General features: G+C 51.9%; 1 protein-coding gene across 1 annotated transcript; it reads left to right on the top strand.

Moving 5' to 3' along the window:
* Positions 1–9,150: 9,150 nt before the first annotated feature.
* Aplnr (apelin receptor) lies at positions 9,151–12,978 on the top strand. The gene has a single exon (XM_015477930.2). The coding sequence runs from the start codon at positions 9,631–9,633 to the stop codon at positions 10,771–10,773; it is 1,143 nt and encodes a 380-aa protein (XP_015333416.1). The 5' UTR covers positions 9,151–9,630; the 3' UTR covers positions 10,774–12,978.
* Positions 12,979–13,808: the final 830 nt, after the last annotated feature.

Genomic DNA, 13,808 nt, shown 5'->3' with positions numbered 1-13,808 from the left:
AAAAAAAAAAAAAAAAAAAAAAAAAAAAAAAAAAAAAAGAGAGAGAGAAAAGAAAAGAAAAGATTGCAGACCCTGAGTAGCTATCCTACAGTTGAATTTCACCTCCAGTATTTAGGAGCTATGGGACTCAGACAAGGTTTTTGTGCCTCAGTTCTATACCTCTAAACTGGGAATAGCAATATTCCTGGCTATCATTATTGACCTTCCCTACCCCTAGTGTTATAGTGAGGATTAAATGAGATAACTAGGTTGGTGCAGTGCTGCACACCTGTAATCTCAGAGGCTGGGGAGGCTGAGGCAGGAGGATCCCAAATTCAAATCCAGCTTCAGTAACTTAGTGAGACCCTGTCTCAAAATAAAAAATAATAATAAAAAAGAGGGGTTGAGGATGCGGCTCAGTGGTTGAGCAACCCTGGATTCAATGCCTGGTTCTAAAGAAAAAAAAAAGAGGGAGATAACTGTAATAGGCAATGTTTACTGCACATTCTCCCCGTGCCAGGAAGAAACCTAATTCTGACAACTGCTATAGACTATTACCTCTGTTTTACAGTTGATGAAACTGACGCTTGGAGAGATGGAATAGCACCTCCAGGATTTAAAACCAGGCCTTTTAGTCTCCAGAGTTTACTCTTTCAATCGCCATCCTTCACGAACCATGCCTGTTGACACAGAGTATGCACAGAGTAAGGATCAGCCATTGCCATTATTATTATTTACTACTATCATTATTGCTATGTAAAGATTCCTGGCTTGATATTTATGTCTACGAAGCCCATTGGTCTTGCAAATTATCCTTCTATTGTTGGAGATCTAAGCCTAGAGGAATTTCTCCCCCCTACTCAGCCTCACCATCTCTAGGTGGAGGAGAAAGCAGGCTCCATCTGTGAGGTACCACGGATGCTCTCCCTCCGTGAAGTACCAGTAGGTCCTACCTGGGTGCAGGGAAAGATCCTCCTGGCTGCACAGCTGTCAGGCCTCTAGAGCCAAAGTCAAGCTCCCTCTGTCACTCAGAAGCTACCTGACCCTGAACCAGCCATGTAACTTCTGATCCCCATTTTACAGATTGCTTTACCAATCTGTAAAATGGGGATCAGAACATGAGTCACTTTAAGACATTTAAAAAAATCAGACTGGGAAAGAATGCACAGCACCTAAGTGTGCTTATACAGTGCCTGATAATAAGCTTTACCTAATAGGACGCGATAAACTTGATCTATTACTGGTAGTTGTGTTTATGTGGGGGCTCTCATTCAGGGAGAAGAGGAGATACTTCTCTTTGCTTCTACCTCATCACAAACTATTTGTGATGGGAAGATTTAAACCTGAGTTTTCCCTAATTCAGAACTTTACCTATAAAGCTGTCTCTCTCTCCCCTCCCCCCTTTGTATTAGGGATTGAACACAGGGCTATTTTTACCATGGAGCTACATCCCTAGCCCCTTTGTATTTTTTATTTTGGGACAAGCTCTCTCTAAGTTGCTGAGGCTAGTCTTAAACCTGAGATCCTCCTGCCTCAGCCTCCTGCGTGGCTGGGATTACAGGTGTTTACCACCGTAACCCCCTGAAACTGCACCTTTTCTAATGGACCTCCTCACTCCAACCTACCTTCAGAGATGCTCCAGAGTGAATATCCTAAAGGTTAGATCTGATCCTTTGGCTCACTGCTGTCGAACAGGAATATTACATAGGCCATGTATGTACTCTTAATTTTTCTGGTAACTACCTTAAAAAAAATAGAAGAAACAAGTTAGCCTCATTTATGTTTATTATATTTTATTTATCAGTAACATGTTTTATTTGTCCTAGCAAGGATAATTTGCAAGACCAGCGTAAATATCAAAATATTAGCATTCATATTTTTTGTTTTTTAGTTTATAGACGGACACAATACCTTTATTTATTTATTTACTTATTTATTAATCTTATGTGGTGTTGAGAATTGAACCCAGTACCTCACACGTGCTAGGCAAGTGCTCTACAACTGAGTCACAACCCCAGCCCCAAATATAAGCATTTTTTGGGGGGTGGATACTGGGGATTGAACTCAAGGGCATTTGACACTGAGCACATCCCCAGCTCTATTTTGTATTTTATTTAGAAGCAGGATCTCACCAAGTTGCTTAGCACCTCACTTTTGCTGAGTCTGGTTTTGAACTCGGGATGCTCCTGCCTCAGCCTCCCAAGCCGTTGGGATTACAAGCGTGCACCACCGTGCCTGGCCAAATATCAGCATCTTGACATGCAATCTACAGGAACAAATGCTAATGAGATAATTTTGTTCTTTTTTTTTCACACTAAGTCCTTGAAACCCAGTATTGGACACCTGCAGCTCACGTCTGTGTGCCTGGCCACGGTCCCAGTGTCCCACGTCCACATGTGGGGAGACCTCGAGCCGCTCTTTATTAGTGGTGAAAGGGCCAGCGCTCATTTTTCTGGCCTTAGAAAACTGTAACCCTCAGGCATTTTAATCTCTTTCGTTTTGCCTCTCTGTGGCTTGAACCACCTCTTTCCGCCCGCATGACATCCTTGAATATTGGGCTCTTTGCCCCCACTCTCTCATGGACTCCTAACAGCAGACCCAGGAGGTAGACACTGTAATGACCCAGTTTCTTGCCTGTGGCTGTGACTTCTAAGTGGCAGCACTGTCCCCGACTCCAGCCCTTCTGCTTGGGACCACTCAACTCTATTGAAGGAAACACATTCGACGGAGCAGGGGTGCCCAGGCTGGGATGGCATGGACCCTCAGGGACAGGAGTGAGCGTCCTGTTCACAGAAGTATTCAAGAGGTCTCTCAATGGCTCTCAGACAGAGGATGTAGCAGAGATTTCTGCACTGGCCTTGGGGGTGGGGCAGGTTGAAGATGCCTTTTGCATCTTCGAGTCCAGGATGCTTTCCCGTCTGCAGAGAGGGGGTCTGCTGTGGCCTCAGGGTGAAGGGCTCCGTTTCCTCCTTTAGCGGCAAGGCAAGGCCGTCCTTCCGAGATCCAGGGGCCCTGTGAAGCCCCTGGGGTGCTTGCGCTGGTCCCCTCCCCTGGAAGGCCCGGCTCCGCATCCTGCCATTGTCAGCGCTGATACAGGACCTCATCAATTTAGACTCACTGTAAATATTTTTGGAAACTCGGCCTTGCTCTCCTGAAGGTTGGTAGGGCTGAGTGTGAGCTGGCCGGGGTCTTGTCCGTCTCTTCCTGACCTCCTTCCTGCCTCTGCTGTTTCCTGTCCTAGCCGCCTCCTGCCCAAGTCCCTCTTTGCAGCTGGACCAAGGCCAGGGAGTGCAAGGAGGGGAGAGCCCCTTTTGGGGTGGGAAGGGGACCACCGGGTGGCCCCGGGACCCCTGCCATGAAGCTCTTTCCCCTGGGGTCTCACTTTCCTTGGTGGAGTCCAGTGTTGGGGGGCTGGATTAGTGACTGTAACCTTTCCACCATCAAAGCCTGCTGGGTTTGCTTTCCTGTTCTCTTTTGGGAAGGCATCTGTTTATCTAACCCACCCCATTTGTTAAATAAAATGAATTCATCCTCGGTTTTTATTCATCAAAGGCCAACCGGAGTCACCACACCTACTTGCTAAAATCCGGGCTCAAGGTGCAGACTCTTGGCGTGGAGAGAGGGTTATCTGGTTGCTGGGTGTGGAAAGGCCGGGCGCTGATGCTGGCCCTGTGTCCGGCCTCTGCCACACGGCTGTCTTCTGAGGACTGCAGCCTCAGCTTGGGAACCTCAGCCTCGGTGGGTTTTAGAAGTCCTGCCTGTTCTAAGCCACAGGCGCCTAGCCCCTCTCCAGCTCGACCTAAGGAAAGCCTGTTGCTCCTTGAGTTTCAGAGATGGTCCCCATGGGTTCATAAGAGGCCAGCTACGTGTGGTGTGCTGTGCTAAGTATGGGGGACAGGTGGGTACTGGTGGACGAGGGGAGTCACCGGGTAGGTGGGGAGATAAGAAAAGGCTTCCAGATTCCTTACAAATAACCCACCAACCAGGGTTTGGTGCTGCGGAGGGAGAACAGGTTCTCTTCTGATCCTGCCATCCCTTGGCTGAGAGGCTCAGTTGACCTTTTGACCTCTTGTAAGACATCCACTTCTCCAGCCACTCTGGGAGCCACTGTCACCATACCCACAACCACAGGAAGCTAACCTGGCTTCAGCGTCCTCGTGTACAAATGCAGAAACTGATGTTCGGGGTGGGGGAGGTTTGCTCAGGGTATGAAGAGAGCTAGTCACTCAGGTTTCCCCCACATAGAGAGTGACCCCCAAGAGACCCCCGCTGTCTGTGCTTTCTGAAAACCCCTGTGTGTATTTACTCTGATGGTCACCCAGCTCCACTGTCTTTGCATTGCAGTTACTTGCCATCCCTGAGTTCCCCCTCTTCCCCACCTCTGGACCCTAAGCGCAGAATTTGGGGTGTGCGTCTGAATTGTTTGCACTGTGTGCCCAGTGCCTCGGATAGAGTCTGGCACGTAGTAGCTGCTCAGTAAATATTTGTTCTGTGAATTAGTTCGTAGCCAAGACAGGATTGGAACTTGTATTCCTGAATCTCGGGCTAGTGGGCTTTCCTGCATTTGCTGTCCCCACACACAGCTCAGGGACCTCTGAAAGTTTGAACTCTGGCCTGGGGGTTGGAAATAGCACCAAATGGTGGGAAGGGGTAGGGGAGGAACTGCTGATGGAGCCTCTGCTTTAATTGCCTCAAGGCAGTTGACCATTTGTTGGAGTCAGATAAGCTGCTAAAGTTGGAGGTGTGTGTGTGTGTGTGTGTGTGTGTGTGTGTACCTGGGGTGGGGTGGTGCAGACACAGGGGAGAGGGGATTTCAGAGTGGGCTGGGTAGCTAAGTTTCATCTAGCCTGCTTCCATGGTCTCCCCTCCCCTCCCCTCTCCCTCAGATAAAACCATCAGCTGTTAGGGACCCAGCTGTGGCTGACTCCGGGGAAGGAGAGAGAAAGACCCCATTGCTCTGAGTGCGTTCCCAGGCTGGAGTTCAAAGCAGACCTGTGAAGTGAGGGGCTGGAGCAGAGAGAGCTGGGCAGGGGAGGTGAGAAGTCAGCCAGGACAGAGGCTCTGCTCCCACTTTGATGTTTCCAGCCCAGGGCTTCCGGCAAGTCTGGGTGGGGTCCCAGCAGAAGGTTTCAGCTTTACCCCTCATCCCAAATTCTTGGAGAGATCCAATTAACCCCCTTCCTGTCTTCCAAGTACGATGTTTATCCAGATTCCTGATCCCATCACGCACAAGCTCTTCCATACTCGTGAATGGTGTGCCCAGTGCACACTCATGCCTCGTGCAGATACAAGCAAGCACGCTCTTCTATGCACACGAATGCATACACCGGACGCACCCTCACCTCTCCATGCAGCGCAAGCCCGGTCTGTTCATAAAGCCCTGCAGACTTCAAATCCAAGAGGCCTTTCCGCACACACAGAACTTGCATTCAGAGTGCACGCAGCCACACACATCACAGGCACAGGGCCACTCCAATCTCGGCTTTCTAGGTCAGGGACAAGCCTGGCTGTGGGGTGGGTGAGGGCTATTGAACCACTGACTCCAGAGGTCTCCCTATAGTCTGGACTCTCCTTAGAGGACACTGCAGCAGGTCTGGAGTACTTCACTGCCAGGGGCTGCTCATCTCAGGCTCTTCACAATACCCTGAAGAAATCACTCAGGAGAGCAAGAAGTCCCCCGGGAAACATGCTTGGACCTCTCCAGGGCAGCCCTGCCCCAGGGACTTTGGCCAACAGTTCTGCCTTAGCTGCTGGTTTCCCAGACGGCTCGGAGTAGATTACTCTGGATCAATTTAGCAAGAAGTTTCTCTTACTAATGCAGTAGAATGACCCCGGAGTGAAGATGCCCATGTCACTGTAATTTAAGAGACATTTACCAGGGGCCTACTTGAGGGGCACAGAAATGAAGAGCAGGTCTCAGGCCCAGGTCTAGGGTACATCTAGCACATGGTGACTTCTGAGCCTTGGGGCATGCAAGGTCAGCCTTCAGCAACTGGAACCCATCTTTCGTCCTCTGTGCTGAGTGGTGCACTGTGGGGCAGGGACAGAGCAGAGCCAGGCTGGACCAGGAGTGAGGCTGGCTGACTTCTGTTCAAGCTGCCACTGCAGGGGACATTCAGGCCATCTGGCTCCAGCTGGCTCTAGGTTGGAGGCTGGGTCTTATCAGCACTCCACCTCCTCTGGTCCCAATCAATCAGTGGTCTCCTCCCAGCCCTGGTCCCCATTCCCTCCTCTTTCAATTAGCCTGGTCCTTCTGGTAAGATTAACTCTTCTTTACCCCCCTCTGGGGGGTAAAAGCCTGGAGGCCAGAGGATCAAATACCTGCATCCATATTCTTTCCCAGGGGGTCTCCAGGCTCCTGGTTTGGGATCCAAGTGGATCGGCAGGGGGAGGGATGGGGACCAACTTCAGGGATACTTCAAGCTCACTTTCTCCCTGCCCTCTGTTGTCTAAGCTGCAATGGTCATGGGCACACGTGTCTTTCTGAGAGAACGAGGGAAGATCTGGGATGTTAGGGGGTCTCAGCCTCAGTCTTTACCCTGGAATGTCCAGAGCAGCATTAAAAACAAACAAACAAACCAAAACCCAAATGACTTGGTCTGAGCCAAACTGACCCCTGCTTAACTCTTGGGTTCCTCCCAGTACATAAAGGAGCCTACCATGGAAGAAGTCTGACGTGGCTGCAGGTTTGACCCCTTGTGCCCAACCATGCCGTCAGATCATAGTAAAATCCCTCCTGCCACTCTCCTTGGAACTGCTGTTAGCCAAACATGCAGAAGCAAGAAGGTCCAAGAAATTCCTGCCCTGTGTAGGATGAGGCCGATGAAGCTCAGGCTCTGGGTCCTACTGTGTGTCCTGACTCCTGTTTTGTAGACACTGCCAAGATTCCAGGGTGCTGCTGTCTTTCTAGTGGCACAGGAATTCTCTTTGGCTGGACCCTGTGGTTTCTGGATCAAGTCTGTGGCACTAACCTTAACTGTACCAACTGTTGCCTGGCAGGATTCTTACACCGTGTCTAATCACAGGTGGGAAGTGTTTATAAACACTGGGTTTTAATCTCACCCCAAAGAGCTTATTTTAAAGTAAATGACAGGTGTCCTAGCATTGTCCTTCATTTCTATAATGCCTAACAGGTGACAAACCCAACTTTAAAAGGGTTGCAGGTTTTTCTTTGGGAGCATAGTGGATTAGTCTATGGGCTCCAGACAGCTGTGGTTCCAGTTCTGGCTCTGATAATGACCTTGACCAAGTCACTTCACCTCCCTGTGTCTCAGTCTCCTCATCTGGTAAACTGAGGTCAATGGGAGTCTCTACCTCCTACGGTGGCTGTGATGATTAAAAGAGAAGGGACACAGGTATGCAATGCTTGGAAGATTGCCTGTCCACAGCATGTGAGAGCCGCCATCTTCCTAAGAATCCCAGGCTCCCCATCCCACAGGGCCTCTGGGTTACCAGATGGCCCTCAGGGTCTTCCTCACCTTCTCCTCCACCTTCTCCTCTGCATTTCTCCATTCACCCTGTGGTGTGTTTCCATTTCTCTTTCTTTGCATTTTATGTTCCTTCCTCTACTGCCTGTCTTCCCTGTGGTTCTCCCACCTTCGATTTTGGCAAGCTCTTGTTCAACGGCTACCACCTGGGGTGTTTTACCCATCTTGTATGTTTTGAAAAAAAAAACGAGTTCATTTCCAAATCTAGAAATTTCTCATAAAAATCCAGTATTAGATATTATTTTGGAAAAAATCCTAAGGCATGGTAATGCTGGCTCCACGTGGCAACCAGAGGCTGAGCTGAGGAGGTGGCCTTCTTTTTCTTTATTTTTGGGGACTGGGTCTTGTTGTGATGCTCAGGCTGGCCTGGAACTCCTGGGCTCAAGTGATCCTTCTGCTGTGGCCTCCTGCTGGCTGGGACCCCAGAGGCCCAGTCTCTACCACTCCTGATTGTTGCAAACTGGCTGTTTTACCCTTATCTCCTTTTGGTCTGGTCCTTGATTTGGAGGCCTGTGCTGTGGAAAGTTTTCTGACAAACTTTCCCTCCAGACAGTGGATTCAAGCTTTGTAAGTCCTTTGTCTTGGATGTGGCCAAGACTCATCTCCTGATTTTGGTCAGTTTTACTTCTGCCCAGTATATACATCTATTTTCCCCAGTGCTAGGGATCAAACCCAGGGCCTCGCATGAGAGGCACATGCTCTACCATTGAGCTATGTCCCCAGTCCTCCTACCCAACTTTAGGTGGCCTCCCCAACTCTTGGAGGGTGGTGGAGCTTATACTGCACACCCTTCCTTTCTTCCTGCCCACAGATCCCAGAACAGCAATCAGATGCAGGAAAGGGAGTTTCTATGGGACTCTAACCCTGACATACACTCAGTGGGGGCCGTTTTCTCTGCCTCCTCCTCTAGTTCAGCTTCCTGATCTTACACGGTCTCATAGGAAACTCCCCGTCTGTGCAAGGCAGTAAGAACCTGAAGACTGAAAAGTGTCCACGTTCTCGCCTCAGAGGAATTCATACACCTATTCTTCTATACACGGCTCTTCTTTCCATCCACTCCCTCATTCCAGACCCTACATCTACTCTCTCACTCAACAACCACTGAGTGATACCTTACATAATGTTCTGTGTGTGCTTGGAGAGGAAGAATAGCAAACCAGCTATGACAGAATTTACTCTGTGAGCTTCAGCAAGACCTTTACCCGGCCCAGCCTTAGTTTCCCCCATAGATTTAGTCACTTTACTTGGGATCATTTTGTCCTGGATTTCTTTCATCCTGTCACTCTGTCCTTAATCTTCTAAAACTTACTATGCCATCTGCCAACTTAAAACTCCCATTCAGAGAGAGGGCTGAAGCCAGGAGCTGGAGGAAGATGAAGGAGAGGGAGGTAGAGAGACACAGTCCTAGTGTGAAGTGTGGTCTGGGTGGGGGGCAGGAGTGCAGGAAGGGAGCGGAGGGACAGACCCACTGGCCAGGAGGGCCTGCCAGATGCTGGGACGGTCCTGTGAAATCTCACACCCTCCTGGCCCCCTGCCTTCCTTGGCTCCAGGTCAGACTGGATTTCAGTCTGCATAATTTGTCCCATTTAGATGACAACAGGCGGGTGTAGAGGACTGAGAAGGGGGTGCCCTAAAGGGCAGGCATGAGGTGGTGGCCAGAGCAAACTGGAGGGATGGAGTCTCCGGTGAAGGTGGGTGTCGCCCAGAGGGAGGGGGCGGGGCCAGGAGGAGCTGCAGCCCTGCAGAGCGCAGATAACAGTCCGCCCAGCACAGCAGGGGTCAATTCCGTCTACTTGCCCAGTGACACGAAGGGGAAAAAAAAGTGGGCTGTAACTTAAAGATCTTAAGACTCACAAGTGAGGGGTTGGTCTGGGGGTGGGAGGAAGGAGTGACGGGTGAGGAGTGGAGACAGCAGCCCAGGAGGGTGCAAGGAAGTATCTTAGCTGAGGCTGGAGAGAGTGGGGGGAAGTCTGCAGGGACAGACATCCTCCAGGGTCCAGAATCCAGAGCAGCTCCTCCTGCCTGCCGGGAAGGGCTCTGAGCACTGCTGCCCTTCTTGGCCACTGAGGCTCAAGCCAGAAGCCCAGGGTGTTTGCTGTTGGTGACAGAGCCACGAAGCTGGTAGCTCTGGGACTCCCTGCCCATCTTCTTCTCCACTCCCGGCATGGAGGAAGGTGGAGATTTTGACATTTATTATGGGGCAGACAACCAGTCTGAGTGTGAGTACACGGACTGGAAGTCCTCGGGGGCGCTCATCCCCGCCATCTACATGCTGGTCTTCCTCTTGGGCACCACGGGCAACGGCCTGGTGCTCTGGACGGTGTTTCGGAGCAGCCGGGAGAAGAGGCGCTCAGCTGACATCTTCATCGCCAGCCTGGCCGTGGCCGACCTGACCTTCGTGGTGACCTTGCCACTGTGGGCCACCTACACGTACCGGGAGTATGACTGGCCCTTTGGGACCTTCTCCTGCAAGCTCAGCAGCTACCTCATCTTTGTCAACATGTATGCCAGCGTCTTCTGTCTCACCGGCCTCAGCTTCGACCGCTACCTGGCCATCGTGAGGCCAGTGGCCAATGCGCGGCTGAGGCTGCGCGTCAGCGGAGCGGTGGCCACGGCCGTCCTGTGGGTGCTGGCCGCCCTCCTGGCTGTGCCCGTCATGGTGTTCCGCTCCACCGGGAACTTGGAGAATAGCACCAAGGTGCAGTGCTACATGGACTACTCCATGGTGGCCACCTCGGGCTCCGAGTGGGCCTGGGAGGTGGGCCTGGGGGTGTCGTCCACCGCCGTGGGCTTCGTGGTGCCCTTCACCATCATGCTCACCTGCTACTTCTTCATCGCCCAGACCATTGCCGGCCACTTCCGCAAGGAGCGCATCGAGGGCCTGCGGAAGCGCCGCCGGCTGCTCAGCATCATCGTGGTGCTGGTGGTGACCTTCGCCCTGTGCTGGATGCCCTACCACCTGGTGAAGACGCTCTACATGCTGGGCAGCCTGCTGCACTGGCCCTGCGACTTCGACATCTTCCTCATGAACGTCTTCCCCTACTGCACCTGCATCAGCTACGTCAACAGCTGCCTCAATCCCTTCCTCTACGCCTTCTTCGACCCTCGTTTCCGCCAGGCCTGCACCTCCATGCTCTGCTGGGGCCGCAGCACATGTGGGGCCAGCTCCCACAGCGGCAGCGGGGAGAAGTCCGCCAGCTACTCTTCCGGGCACAGCCAGGGGCCCAGCCCCATTGTGGGGAAGGGTGGAGAGCAGACACAAGAGAAATCCATCCCCTACAGCCAAGAGACCCTTGTGGTTGACTAGGGCTGGAACCAGAGAGAAGCCTGGCTCCCCTGGCCTGTCCCAACCTCTGCTCTTGCTCTCTGCGAATCAGGTAGCACGGCTGCACCTTCTCTTTGCACCTGCCCTGGGCCCTGACTCCGTCTTGTCCTCCTCTGATTTCTTCATTCTTTCTTAGACCTTTGGGATTGAGCAGAAAGAGGCTGAGCTCTGCAGTCAGACCTGTGCTCTGCTACTTAGTACCTGTGAGATGGCCTCGCCCAAGGCTCACTTTCCCCTCTGTATCAATGGAGGAACATCATGCAGACCCTAAAACATTGATGTGTGAGAACGGATCCAAACTGTGCTTCCTTCCATCCTTTTCTGAGATCTTTGGCTTCTTTTCTCTCTCCTTCCTTTGAGTTTCCCTCTAACTCTGCAAGTTTTACTGTTAATCCTCATCTTCTAGCTGCAAGCTCTCTCCCCACATGGATCCCCCCTTCCCAGTCCTTCCTTCATCCTCATTTACTTCCGTCCTGCAGGGCTCCCAAGAGTTAAGGATCCTGAAGCTTGCAAAGACTGACCCTGCCCATGCCCTTACCCTGTTTTCTGAAAGCCAGCTAAGGAGTGGGCCGGAGCTGTGATGAGCTGTGTGTCAGCAAAGAATTAACGCTCCAGTCGCCGGGGCCAGGAGCTCCAGGATGTTTCCTAAAACTGGATCAGTTCTCTGTCATTTCAGGCACCAGGGCCACCGTGATCCATGCAGAGAGCTTCCCTTCTTGCAGAGTCTCTGTGATACCCACCACAGATCCCCTAGATCCTTTCCTTCTTCCTCTATTGTCGGTGAGAATTGGACAGCAATGGGCTGATGAAGCTACGGAGTTTTACTACTTGGTTTTAGCACGTGAATGGGGAGCTGAGAAAGGAGAACAGAGAAGAGGCGCTGGAGGGCCGTCTGTGTTGGTCTGTGTGCTGCTTGGCTCCCTCCTCCCCCAATCCCCATCCCTCCAACCTCCTCTGGAACTGTGAACCGAAGGTCTTTCTCCCACCTCCCGCTCCCACCCCGTCATCTCCCCGATGTTTTTCCTGGGTGCTTGTGCCAAGAGTCACTTGGTTGGGGTGAGGATGCTTGCTTTTTGTCTGTGTGAATATATACATGAATACACATATCTCTATATGGATGAACATAACATGGTGAATGTCATGGATGAATGAACTTGGATGGATCCCTGCTCCCTTCCCCTCTCCCCCACCACCATGTCTCTGCTTGTCACACTGTACCCTTGAAGGAAGAAGAGACACATGGAGGCAATTTAGAATAAAAATGAGTGCACCCCCCACTGGATTTGGGGGCTCCAACGGCTGGTCCGTACTTTAAAAAGTCTGTGTTTGACCTGGCTGTCTGCAGGGACATCCTTCCCAGGAGCATCTGGGGCCCAAGGCTCGGGAAGGAAGTCCTACTGAGCTGGGTTTCCATTCCTGCTGTAATTCTATGGTGGGAAGAAGAGGCTGGCCAGAGCTTCCCCTTGCCCCTCTCCACACCTCCCACCCCGTTTTGAGTTTATTTCTCTCATTTATCTTTCTTTTTCCCAGGGTCAGTGGTCCCCTTCCCAAGGAGGGGGTGAGAGGCACAGGGTGGGCTTTGTCTCCCCTCACCATCAGGACTGAATCTCCTGGCTTCTGAGACTGGGTCGGGGGTTGGGGACAGTGAGTAGAGCAGTCATGGAGGGGCTGGTGGCCTGGTGTCCATACTGCCCGAGGGACCTCAAGGACAAAATTAATCATGGGGCCTTTTCGAGCTGGAAATGGGGTGTGTGTATTCCGGGTTTTGTTCTTGAAGGACTCTGGAAATGAAGGACAAGATGTGGACAGAGATGGGAAGAGCCCAGCTTGGTGTAAATGGACATGTCGGCCATCCCTGGGATGGAGGTGGCTCTGGGAACAGAGGGGGAACAGAGGGGCACTGGCTCCTCTCAGCTTAGTCTCCCCATCTCAGACCAGAACGTCCCACAGAAGCCGAGCGCCACCCTCAAGGCACCCAGTCAAGACTGGAGGAGGCTCTCGAAGGCCAGAGGGTGCTCCCGAGACTCTCCTGAGTGAACCGCAGGGACTTCCTGCCGGGCACTCAGGCACAGTCTGGGGCAGTGGCAGAGGAGAGTGCCTTCTCCCCTTCTCCCCTTCCGCAGAATGCCTGTGCTCCTCGCTGACCTTGTTAGTCACTGTGTTCATCAATAAAACTGTTTTGTGTAACTGTCGTGTCCGGAGCCTCTTCTCACCCAGGTGTCTGGGGATGAGGGAGAGAAGCCAGTTGGTGGGGGTTTCAGCAGGAGGTGGAATGAGGCGAGGGGAGCAGAGGGAGCCACATGGGAAACGGGAGAGGAGGGGGGGTGTGAGCAGATGGTGATCAGACACCAGCGAGGGGAAAGGATGAGGCGAGGAGAAGGAGATAAAGGAACAGGGGAGCTGCCAGGCGCTGTGCTCTGAAAGCCACAGAACACATGGACACACATTTGGGATCCAGAGCACAAGTCTGGGGAAAAGTAGCAGCATTTACTCTGTTCACCATCCCTAGAAGCCCCTCAGACGATTTCTGGGGAATGCCAGGCTGAGGGAGGCCTGCACCCTGATACATTCTTCCCAAATTAAAGTGGGCACAAAAAAACCAAAGAGTCAGAGAAAACTGGGCTCTGGGTGGTCAAGTGTCAGGGGGAAGAAGAGGCTAAAATGATCCTGGGGGGGGGGGTGGGAAATGATCCATCCCAAGTAGCAGAGACCTCCCGGGGACCAGTCATGTATCATGTGACACGAAAGCAATCACCACAGTAGAGCTGATGGTAATGATGAGCTCACATGCATGGAGTTTTACCTCTGGGCTAAGCGTCTTCCAAGCATTATCTCATTTAACCCTTGGAGCCATCCTCTGTGAGGGGCAGTTCAGTCTACTTCTGATGAACAAGGAAGCTGAGGCGCAGAGATTCACTAGATCTCTTGATCAAGGTCACATAATTCGTACATGGAAGAGCCAGGCCTGGGGCCAGGTGAATCTGTCCAACTCCTAAGCCCATGCTCTGAACCGTGGT

This window comes from Marmota marmota, unplaced genomic scaffold, assembly GCF_001458135.2.
Source record: "Marmota marmota marmota unplaced genomic scaffold, marMar, whole genome shotgun sequence".
Classification (NCBI taxonomy): Eukaryota; Metazoa; Chordata; class Mammalia; order Rodentia; family Sciuridae; genus Marmota; species Marmota marmota.
This window is presented reverse-complemented; position numbering and strand designations above follow the sequence as displayed.

What these genes read in the sequence shown, in the direction of transcription:
- Aplnr (XM_015477930.2), top strand. Translation starts at nt 9,631, where the DNA reads ATGGAGGAAGGTGGAGATTTTGACATTTATTATGGGGCAGACAACCAG.